The following is a 12,342-nucleotide window of genomic DNA, read 5'->3' as shown; positions in this document are numbered from 1 at the left end:
CTTCAAAGTAAGTGACATCCCATTGTCATTTTTCCATATTTCCATGGTTTCATGGATAATACTATAATTTTTCAATTCTCCTATGAGCGCAAAGTTCTTTTACACGCTGTTTTTTCTAAAGCACACTCATGGAAAGAAGCCCAAAGGCTGTATTTACATGGGCGAGTTCAATATTGATCTTAGAAAATTGAACCATTGTAAATGCAATTTTTTCTATGATCGCGAGAAAAACACATTGCATGGCTGTGCATATGATTTTCAAGCATGTTTTTCACACACACAAAAAAAATCCCATGTTGTTCTAATACTTATGGAAAATCGCATGGCATGTGGGTACAATACTATTTTTTCACTCATCCATAGGAAATAATGGGTAATTCTTCAACAGAATCAGTCCAAAGAAGGACATGTTGTGATTTTTCTATGTTGGACTCTCTCTGCGTTCGAAAAAATTGCTCATGTAAATTAACCCATTGGAAATAACGGGTTCTTTTCACATACAATATTTATGAATCTCGTAATACACATAAATCTTGCATGAAAATCGGCCATGTAAGTACAACCTTAATGTATTTTTTCTTTAAGAAATAGCAAAATCTTCAGTAAACAGTGTCTTAAAATGACTTGGGAATATTGATGGACAGTAAATATAACTTTAGCAACAAGTGCCGAACAGCTGCTGCCAAGGCAAATAAAATCATGGAATGCATCAAAAAAGTCAACGATACACATAATAGGAAAATAGTTTTACTTCTATATAGCTCACAAGTCAGGCCACGCAGGGGATATTTTGTGCAATGTTGGGTACTTGTGTATAAAAAGAATATAGTGGAACTACAGCAGACGCAGAAGAGAGTGAAGCATAGGCGTAGCGTCAGGGGTTGCTGGGGTTGCCATGGCGACCTGGCCCCTGCGCTTAGGGGGCCACGAGGCTGCCCTCCGCCATACCCACATGCACATTCAGTGCATTAATGGCTGGCCGTTCTGTCTGCAGCAAGATTCCCATCATGCGGCAGCCAGAACGGCCAGCCTGAGTGCAAGCCCGGAGAGCAGGGAGGAACTCACATGGGCTGGCAGGGGAGGAGGGAGGAAGTCACATGGGATGGCAGGGCACAGTGATGATGTGATCATGGGTTGGCAGGGGAGGAGGGAGGAAGTCACATGGGACGGCAGGGCACAGTGATCATGTGATCATGTGCTGCCCCCTGCTTCCTGCTGAACGGGAAGCTTCAGAGTTTGCCTCTCCTGCTGCTGTCACATGGAGGAGAAGTGGACCGGGCCCTGGGGTAAGTGTGTATATATATATATATATATATATATATATATATATATGTGTGTGTGTGTGTGTGTGTATCTGTCTGTCTGTCTGTCTCCCTCTATCTATCTGTCTATCTATCTGCTATCTCTCTATTATCTATCTATCTAGCTCACTCTGGTATAACATATACATCTCTCTGGATTTACTGTATTTATTTGCACACTTTACACACAATTAAAAAACGCATCTAAACCGCATGTGGTTATTAATAGTGTCTGCAGTTCCTTAATAACATATGTGGTTTTTAAATACTGCATGCAGGTTTTTTATGTGTTTTTCTTTATTGTGGTTCTAAAGTACAACATAAACATGAACCCACCCTAAGGCCGCTCCCACACGCGTGTTCAGAAAACGCAGCTCGAAATCGTGGCATTTTGACCGGAATTTCAAGCAGCTTTTTCGAACACAGGTAACAGCGTTTGACAGCGATTTTTAATGCCCCCCATCATTGTGATGGGTGATGAGATGTGTTAAAAACCACGAAAATGCAGAAACAGAACAGACAGCTCTCGAAAATCACAGCGTTAGAAACACCGCGTTCCAGCGCAGATTTGAGTAAGCTCATTAAAATCTATGGGAGTGTTGTACCACGGTTAGTACGGCACTCGGGGCGCTGTGCTAATAGCGGTAAAAAGAGGTGTGTGAGAGTGGCCTGCGGGGCTACAAACAAATTTTCATGTTTAGGAAATGCGTCATGTTTGGAAAGATTACGCCAAGGGGTTAGATCATGTTTGCAGTGCAATCTAGGTATGGGTACGGGGGAGTTTGGGGTGGAGGCCCAAGGGGGGGGGGGCCCGAGCTGTACTTTTGCACCTGGGCCCCTGAGCCCTTAGGTACGCCCCTGGAGTGAAGAGAACTGATTTCATTACAATACACAAATATATGAATGAGCAGTATGGGATCTTCCTTACGACCTTTTGTACACCTCGGCTTGTAATGATGATCAAAGGGAATCCACTACGTCGAGAGGAAAGGTTTCACCATCACAGGGTATTGTTACTGTAAGAGCAGTGGAACTTGATCTCTTTGTCTAACAATATTGCAATGGTTCATTTATTGATCAAAAGGGTTCAAATACCCTTCTTAAAAGTAATAGTATAGTATTATGTGTACTAGATATCTAGAAATGGGATATTGATTCAGAGATTGCAATATTTGGCTCAGCGCTGAGCCAATCAGGGGGCAGGTCTGACTCACACCCCCTTCACACCCACTGCAGGCCGGCCGCGCGGAACTCCGGCTGCCAGGAGCAGGTGAGTATATATATATTTTTTATTTTAACACTTTTCTGGATGAATTGCAGGGAAGGGCTTATATATTTAAGCCCTTCCCGACAATTCATCCCACACTCGCCCGCAGCGCATTGCTTTCAATGGAGCCAGCTGTATTGCCGGCTCCATTGAATGCAATGCGCTGGACAGCTCCGGCCCGTTTCTAATGAAACGCGGCTAGGAGCAGATTTTCGGGCGATTTCCGGGCACCGGTCATGCGATTTGCGGATGCGCATCCGTCATGCGATCCGCAAATCGCGCGAAAAAAACGCCCGTCTGATTAAGGCCTAAGGCTGCATTCCCACGAACGTATATCGGCTCGGTTTTCACGCCCGGCCGATATACGTCGTCCTCATCTGCAGAGGGGGGAGGATGGAAGAGCCAGGAGCAGGAACTGAGCTCCCGCCCCCTCTCTGCCTCCTCTCCACCCCTCTGCACTATTTGCAATGAAAGGAGGCGGGACAGGGGTGGGGCTAAGTTCTGAGAATTAGCCCCGCCCCCATTCCGCCTCTCCCCATTGCAAATAGTGCAGAGGGGTGGAGAGGATATACGTTCGTGGGAATGCACCCTAAGGTTGTATGGGCATCAAGTTGTAAGGACAACATGAGCTGGAGAAAGTTCAAAGAACGGCAACTACATTCATAACAAGAATTTATGCAAACAGATTTTACCTGAAACATCGATCAGTGAGAGGTGTAAGAACAAGTCTGCCTGAGTTTCCCAAATATTCATATCCATAAGGAACAGAGGTAGTGACCATTCTGACCACAACTTTGCCTTCTTCCCAATAATATCTCATTTGTGCAATCCAGCTGAAATCCGAGGTGTTAGAGATTCCATGATTGCTCAAACTGGAAACAACATCTCGAGCTGTAAAAAAAAAATGTTTTACTATTTACTATATCATTTTAAAACCTATTCAGCTCTTCTGGCCATACCTTTGCTGAGTCAAGTTTTCAATGTTTGGAAAGTCATACAAACTTTGTAAGACTCTGGGTAATTACAGATACACTGTGGAAGGAAACAGCTTATCAGATAGGATTTTACTGACTGGAAGGCATGAATAACTACAGTTCTTTAAAAAAAAAACATTGCATTTGACCGAAAAGAACAAGCTGCACAGACATATCCTTTTTCTTAATTTTTATACAGCACTTTAAATTTGGTCAAAAATGCAAGGCAAATTAGAAAAAGAGAAAAATGTATTTGGGATTAGCATTTCATAAGCATCTGTTTGTCTACACTTTTACAAATTAGGCATGTGTGGTGAAAATGTATAAAAGTGGCTATTGGCAGCCCACCATCGTGTGTCTTAGTAGCCATGAATATAAACTATAATGATTGTATAATTTGATTTTGTATGAGTGTATCATCGCATGGGCTATGAACCTCTCTGTAAAAGATCTGTTGAGCCTAGTTAATCCAGTGCTAACATCACCATTGTCTGAAGTAAGGTCTTGTTTGACCAGACTTGATTACACTATAAATGTGGCCACTTTGAATGTGTGATAACTTCAGGGAAGCAAACCTTTGTTCTTTGCAAAGATGCAGCTTAGGACATAGTCGATCACTAAGCTATTTTATAGTGTATAAAAGATTGAAGTTGATGCATGGAGGACAGAAGCTGTGGACCCATGAGTAACGGACACTCTCTCATGGTGTAGTTTCCAAGGGGCTCTCTGTCTCCCACTGCCCGCTTCTCCAGTGGACACCCAGACAGATGATGTTAAGGAAGGCTCCTACAGATGGGATTGGTTCTCTGTCTTTCGCTGCCTCTTCCTGCAGTTGATGTTCCAAGACAGATGATGTGTTTGTGATGTGAGTATATTCCTAGGTAAGGTGAATATGATTCATGTATATCGCTTGGTGATATCAGTACTTAACCTTTGCATAAGAAATATTGTAAAAGTGTATGCCATATCACCTATTTTATGTAACTTAGTTTAATTATCACTTATTTTATACAATCTTGTTCGATTATTATCTTGTTAATAAAATTGAGTTACATCAGCCTATCTGTCCTTCTTCAAAGCCGTATCCGAACTTGTTGCATTCCAACTTGGCTAAACAGCATGGGAGACTTGAAACTTTCTGCATCACCACTCCTGACTGTATAGCAGGAGATTTGATAATATTCTTAATATTTTTTTCTATATCTCCTCCTAGGAATTAACTATTGTTCCCCATTACAATCATTCGAATTTAACCCTTTCAGACAACATAACATAAATATACATATTGTGGTCACGAAGGGTGGAAAGAGCATGCTCAGGAGCCGAGTCCACTCCATACCTGACAGCTATTAGCTGTTTTTGACAGCTGAGCTTACAGCTGTGACAACTGCCGCAATTGGTGTTAGCTCAGATCGCAACTGTAAACTATTTAGATACCGCAAATAAAGCAGGCTACTGGTAGGCTAGCATGACAGACCGCAGCATATTGAATTTCAAGTTCACTAAGGGAACTAAATACAAGTGTAGAAAAAGGTGTAGTACATTATTAACAGTAAAATATATATATATTGCAAATGTTCCAGAAAAAAATCCAATTTTTCCCATAAAATGTAAACAATAAAAAACCCACATATCTGGTATTACCATGTTTCCAAGCTTTTAAAATATCAAAATATTTATCGCGCAAGGTGAACGCCATATTAAAAAATACAGAATGCCAGAATTTTGTGGGGTTTTTTTGTTACCTGGTCACCTAAAAACCTTGAATAAAAACTGTTCAAAAAGATATATGCCCCCCCAAATTGTACTAAAAAAATCTATGGCTTTCCCAGCAAAAAATGAGCCATCATGCAGCCAAATCTTTGAAAAAATATAAAAGTTACGGGGCTCAGAATATAGTGATGTAAAGCAGTTCCTTTTAAAAAAACAACTGTAATTACTTTGTAACAGTAGCAAAACATAAAATAAACTACATAAATTTGGTATCACGTTAACAATACTAACCCAAAGAACAGACTTCATATGACAAATTTACTACATTGTGAACGGTGTAACCCCACCACTAGAGATGAGCGAACGTACTCGTCCGAGCTTGATACTCGTTCGAGTATTAGCGTGTTCGAGATGCTCGTTACTAGAGGCGAGTACCACGCGATGTTCGTGTTACTTTCACTTTCATCTCTGAGACGTTAGCGCGCTTTTCTGGCCAATAGAAAGACAGGGAAGGCATTACAACTTCCCCCTGCGACGTTCAAGCCCTATAGCACCCCCCTGCAGTGAGTGGCTGGCGAGATCAGGTGTCACCCGAGTATATAAATCGGCCCCTCCCGCGGCTCGCCACAGATGCATTCTGACAGAGATCAGGGAAAGTGCTGCTGGTGCCGGAGCTGCTATAGGGAGAGCGTTAGGAGTTATTTTAGGCTTCAAGAACCCCAACGGTCCTTCTTAGGGCCACCTCTGACCGTGTGCAGTACTGTTGAGGCTGCTTTTAGCAGTGTAGCACAATTTTTTTTTTTTTTTGTATATCGGCCGTGCAGAGCATTGCGTCCACAGTCTGCAGTCATTGTACAGAGTATAGGGCCAGTACTGGTGAGGCAGGGAAAGAGATATTCAGGCTATATAGGCAGTGGGCTTTTTCCAAAAAATTGATCGCCGTCATCCCGCCAGAGGGAAACAGTATACATAATATTATACGCTGCCTACAGTATCTATCTGCTGGGGGTAGTAGTCCTAATTAATACGCAGCTAAGCGTTACAGCAGGCTTGCGCAAAATTGTTTCCTGGATCTGCTGTCTCTGTTACATGATCGCTGTCATCCCGCCAGAGGGAAACAGTATACATAATATTATACGCTGCCTACAGTATCTATCTGCTGGGGGTAGTAGTCCTAATTAATACGCAGCTAAGCGTTACAGCAGGCTTGCGCAAAATTGTTTCCTGGATCTGCTGTCTCTGTTACATGATCGCCGTCATCCCGCCAGAGGGAAAGAGTATACATAATATTATATGCTGCCTACAGTATCTATCTGCTGGGGGTAGTAGTCGTAATTAATACGCAGCTAAGCGTTACAGCAGGCTTGCGCAAAATTGTTTCCTGGATCTGCTGTCTCTGTTACATGATCGCCGTCATCCCGCCAGAGGGAAACAGTATATATAATATTATACGCTGCCTACAGTATCTATCTGCTGTATCAGCTCAGCATTTTAAAAAAATAGAAGCAAAATACTTAAGGCCTACTACTGGCCTTTGGCCACTTGACTGCTTCTGCGCTGTGAATTCCACTAGCTCAGTCATATGCACCTACGTCTCACTACAGGCGTGCACAAAATTGTTTCCTGGCTCTCCTGTGCGTTCCGTAAGGGAAGTCAGCCTCCAACCACAGGCCAATAAGCGGCACATTTAATTACAGCGTTCTGTTTCTGCACTACTGGTAATACAGCATGCTGAGGGGTAGGGGTAGGCCTAGAGGACGTGGACGCGGGCGAGGACGCGGAGGCCCAAGTCAGGGTGTGGGCACAGGCCGAGCTCCTGATCCAGGTGTATCGCAGCCGACTGCTGCGGGATTAGGAGAGAGGCACGTTTCTGGCGTCCCCACATTCATCTCACAATTAATGGGTCCACGCGGTAGACCTTTATTAGAAAATGAGCAGTGTGAGCAGGTCCTGTCGTGAATGGCAGAAAGTGCATCCAGCAATCTATCGACCACCCAGAGTTCTGCGCCGTCCACTGCTGCAACTCTGAATCCTCTGGCTGCTGCTCCTCCTTCCTCCCAGCCTCCTCACTCCATTACAATGACACATTGAGGAGCAGGCAGACTCCCAGGAACTGTTCCCGGGCCCCTGCCCAGAATGGCCAGCAATGGTTCCTCTCCCACTGGAGGAGTTTGTCGTGACCGATGCCCAACCTTTGGAAAGTTCCCGGGGTCCGGGGGATGAGGCTGGGGACTTCCGGCAACTGTCTCAAGAGCTTTCAGTGGGTGAGGAGGACGCTGACGATGAGACACAGTTGTCTATCACTCAGGTAGTAGTAATTGGAGTAAGTCCGAGGGAGGAGCGCACAGAGGATTCGGAGGAAGAGCAGCAGGACGATGAGGTGACTGACCCCACCTGGTTTGCTACGCCTACTGAGGACAGGTCTTCAGAGGGGGAGGCAAGTGCAGCAGCAGGGCAGGTTGGAAGAGGCAGTGCGGTGGCCAGGGGTAGAGGCAGGGCCAGACCGAATAATCCACCAACTGTCTCCCAAAGCGCCCCCTCGCGCCATGCCACCCTGCAGAGGCCGAGGTGCTCAAAGGTGTGGCAGTTTTTCACTGAGAGTGCAGACGACCGACGAACAGTGGTGTGCAACCTTTGTCGCGCCAAGATCAGCCGGGGAGCCACCACCACCAGCCTCACCACCACCAGCATGCGCAGACATATGATGGCCAAGCAGCCCACAAGGTGGGACGAAGGCCGTTCACCGCCTCCAGTTTGCACCAATGCCTCTCCCCCTGTGCCCCAACCTGCCACTGAGATCCAACCCCCCTCTCAGGACACAGGCACTACCGTCTCCTGGCCTGCACCCACACCCTCACCTCCGCTGTGCTCGGCCCCATCCACCAATGTCTCTCAGCGCAGCGTCCAGCCGTCGCTAGCGCAAGTGTTGGAGCACAAGCGCCAGTACACCGCCACGCACCCGCACGCTCAAGCGTTAAACATGCACATAGCCAAATTTATCAGCCTGGAGATGCTGCCGTATAGGGTTGTGGAAATGGAGGCTTTCAAAGGTATGATGGCGGCGGCGGCGGCCCCGCGCTACTCAGTTCCCAGTCGCCACTACTTTTCCCGATGTGCCGTCCCAGCTCTGCACGACCACGTCTCCCGCAACATTGTACGCGCCCTCACCAACGCGGTTACTAGCAAGGTCCACTTAACAACGGACACTTGGACAAGCACAGGCGGGCAGGGCCACTATGTCTCCCTGACGGCACATTGGGTGAATTTAGTGGAGGCTGGGACAGAGTCAGAGCCTGGGACCGCTCACGTACTACCCACCCCCAGAATTGCGGGCCCCAGCTCGGTGCTGGTATCTGCGGCGGTGTATGCTTCCTCCACTAAACCACCCTCCTCCTCCTCCTCCTCCTACGCAACCGCTGTCTCGCAATCAAGATGTGTCAGCAGCAGCACGTCGCCAGCAGTCGGTGTCGCGCAGCGTGGCAGCACAGCGGTGGGCAAGCGTCAGCAGACCATGCTGAAACTACTCAGCTTAGGAGAGAAGAGGCACACGGCCCACGAACTGCTGCAGGGTCTGACAGAGCAGACCGACCGCTGGCTTGCGCCGCTGAGCCTCCAACCGGGCATGGTCGTGTGTGACAACGGCCGTAACCTGGTGGCGGCTCTGCAGCTCGGCAGCCTCACGCACGTGCCATGCCTGGCCCACGTCTTTAATTTGGTGGTTCAGCGCTTTCTGAAAATGCCTCTTGAGAAGTTCCCTGCAAAGCATAAAGGCAGACGCTTTGCGCTCGGAAACAGAGGCGGGGGAAGAAAGTATGTCGCTGGATAGTCAGAGCACCCTCCTGTCTATATCTCAGCGCGTTGAGGAGGAGGAGGAGGAGCATGAGGAGGATGAGGAGGAGGGGGAAGAGACAGCTTGGCCCAATGCTGAGGGTACCCATGCTGCTTGACTGTCATCCTTTCAGCGTGTATGGCCTGAGGAGGAGGATCCTGAAAGTGATCTTCCTAGTGCGGACAGCCATGTGTTGCGTACAGGTACCCTGGCACACATGGCTGACTTCATGTTAGGATGCCTTTCTCGTGACCCTCGCGTTACACGCATTCTGGCCACTATGGATTACTGGGTGTACACACTGCTCGACCCACGGTATAAGGAGAACCTTTCTACTCTCATACCCGAAGAAAAAAAGGGTTCGAGAGTGATGCTATACCACAGGGCCCTGGTGGCCAAACTGATGGTAAAATTCCCATCCGACAGCGCTAGTGGCCGAAGGCGCAGTTCCGAGGGCCAGGTAGCAGGGGAGGCGCGGAGATCAGGCAGCATGTACAGCACAGGCAGGGGAACACTCTCTAAGGCCTTTGACAGCTTTCTGGCTCCCCAGCAAGACTGTGTCACCGGTCCCCAGTCAAGGCTGAGTCGGCGGGAGCACTGTAAAAGGATGGTGAGGGAGTACGTAGCCGATCGCCCGACCGTCCTCCGTGACGCCTCTGCCCTCTACAACTACTGGGTGTCGAAGCTGGACACGTGGCCTGAACTCGCGCTGTATGCCCTGGAGGTGCTTGCTTGTCCTGCGGCTATCGTCTTGTCAGAGAGGGTGTTTAGTGCGGCTGGGGGAATCATCACAGATAAGCGTACCCGCCTGTCAACCGACAGTGCCGACAGGCTTACACTCATCAAGATGAACAAAGCCTGGATTTCCCCAGACTTCTCTTCTCCACCAGCGGACAGTAGCGATACCTAAACAATACGTAGGCTGCACCCGCGGATGGAAGCATTGTTCTCTATCACCATCAAAAACGTGGACCTTTTAGCTTCATCAATCTGTGTATAATATTCATCCTCCTCCTCCTGCTCCTCCTCCTGAAACCTGACGTAATCACGCCGAACGGGAAATTTTTCTTAGGCCCACAAGGCTCAGTCATATAATTTTTGTAAACAATTTTTATACGTTTCAATGCTCATTAAAGCGTTGAAACTTTCACCTGAACCAATTTTTATTTTAACTGGGCTGCCTCCAGGCCTAGTTACAAATTAAGCCACATTAACCAAAGCGATTAATGGGTTTCACCTGCCCTCTTGGTTGGGCATGGGCAATTTTTCTGACGTACATTAGTACTGTTGGTACACCAATTTTTTGAGGCCCTCGCCTACAGTGTAATCCAATTAATTTTTTGCCCACCTGCATTAAAGCTGACGTTACATCAGCTGCGCTGGGCACTGCAATGGGATATATTTATGTACCGCCGGTGGGTTCCAGGGAGCCACCCATGCTGTGGGTCCACAGGGAGTTGTAACTGCATGTGTCTACTTCTAAAGAACCCCAGTCTGACTGGGGCATGCAGTGTGGGCCGAAGCCCACCTGCATTTAATCGGATGTTACCTCAGCTGTGATGGGCACTGCAATGGGATATTTTTATGTACCGCCGGTGGCTTCCTGGCTCCCGCCCATGCTGTCGGTCCACACGGAGTTGTAACTGCATGTGTCCACTTCTAAAGAACCCCAGTGTGACTGGGGCATGCAGTGTGGGCCGAAGCCCATCTGCATTAAACATGACATTACCTCAGTTGTGATGGGCAATGCAATGGGATATATTTATGTACCGCCGGTGGCTTCCTGGCACCCACCCATGCTGTCGGTCCACACGGAGTTGTAACTGCATGTGTCCACTTCTAAAGAACCCCAGTCTGACTGGGGCATGCAGTGTGGGGCGAAGCCCACCTGCATTAAACATGACATTACCTCAGCTGTGATGGGCAATGCAATGGGATATATTTATGTACCGCCGGTGGGTTCCAGGAAGCCACCCATGCTGTGGGTGCACACGGAATTCTCATTGCGGACTTGTACCTGCCTGTGACTATTTATAAAAAACCGCGGTCTGACTGGGGCATGCAGACACCTTGACAGAATGAATAGTGTATGGCACATAGGTTCCCCATTGCTATGCCCACTTGTGCAGCTCCTGATGGCGGTGGCACAGGATTATATTTCTCATTGCTTCTGTACAGCATTGTGGGCTATCGCCCCGCCCCTTTTAAAGAGGGTCGCTGCCTAGCCGTGCTAACCCTCTGCAGTGTGTGCCTGCGGTTCCTCCTCATGGCAGACGCACTTATAAATAGACATGAGGGTGGTGTGGCATGAGGGCAGCTGAAGGCTGCGCAGGGACACTTTGGTGTGCGCTGTGGACACTGCGTTGTGCGGGGGGGGGGGGGGGGGGTTGGGCAGCATGTAACCCAGGAGAAGTGGCAGCGGAGTGTCATGCAGGCAGTGATTGTGCTTTGTTGGAGGTAGTGTGGTGCTTTGCTAAGGTATGCATTGCTAATGAGGGCTTTTCAGAAGTAAAAGTTGTTGGGAGGGGGGGGGGGCACTCTTGCTGCTATTGTGGCTTAATAGTGGGACCTGGGAACTTGAGATGCGGCCCAAGATGTAGCCCCTCGCCTGCCCTATCCGTTGCTGTGTCGTTGCCATCACTTTCTTGCATTGCCCAGATTTTCACAAATGGAAACCTTAGCGAGCATCGGCGATATACAAAAATGCTCGAGTCGCCCATTGACTTCAATGGGGTTCGTTATTCGAAACGAACCCTCGAGCATCGCGTTAATTTCGTCCCGAGTAACGAGCACCCGAGCATTTTGGTGCTCGCTCATCTCTACCCACCACCACTCCCAAATAGCACAACTGCATGTTTTGTCATTTCACCCCACTTGAAGGTTTTTCAGTACATTATATGGCACTTCCAATGGTTCCATTAAAAAACACAATTCACCCCACAAAAAAAACGACCTCATACATCTATCTGGAAGGAAAAATAAATATGGTTCTTAGAAGGCGAGACAAAAAAATCTAAAAATAAATTAAAAATCTCTGGTCTTGAAGGGTTAATATAGAAAAAGTATTAGCGGTTAGGCAGGCAAGTATTTGTTTATTTTACTCTTATTTTGTCAAGAGTTATACATATTTATATCTAAATTATGCACTGAGTTAGAAGTTGAGGGGTTGTCTAATCAAGAGAAACCCTTTTTAAATAGGAAACTGGGCAGGGCATCATCTGGTGATCTCCACTGGTTGAACTTCAGAAGCCCCTTTGC

At 47.5% G+C, this 12,342-nt stretch overlaps 1 protein-coding gene across 1 annotated transcript in view; it reads right to left on the bottom strand.

Moving 5' to 3' along the window:
- Window positions 1–12,342, bottom strand: part of LOC136610023 (dynein axonemal heavy chain 3-like) — a 1,175,415-nt gene that overhangs the window by 680,257 nt on the left and 482,816 nt on the right. Inside the window, exon 27 of the mRNA XM_066589293.1 lies at window positions 3,261–3,459. Coding sequence (XP_066445390.1) covers window positions 3,261–3,459 — 199 coding nt within the window. The remainder of the gene's footprint in view (window positions 1–3,260; window positions 3,460–12,342) is intronic.

This window comes from Eleutherodactylus coqui, chromosome 2, assembly GCF_035609145.1.
Source record: "Eleutherodactylus coqui strain aEleCoq1 chromosome 2, aEleCoq1.hap1, whole genome shotgun sequence".
Lineage (NCBI taxonomy): Eukaryota > Metazoa > Chordata > Amphibia > Anura > Eleutherodactylidae > Eleutherodactylus > Eleutherodactylus coqui.
The sequence above is the reverse complement of the archived record's forward strand: the minus strand, read 5'-3'. Positions and strand labels throughout refer to the sequence as shown.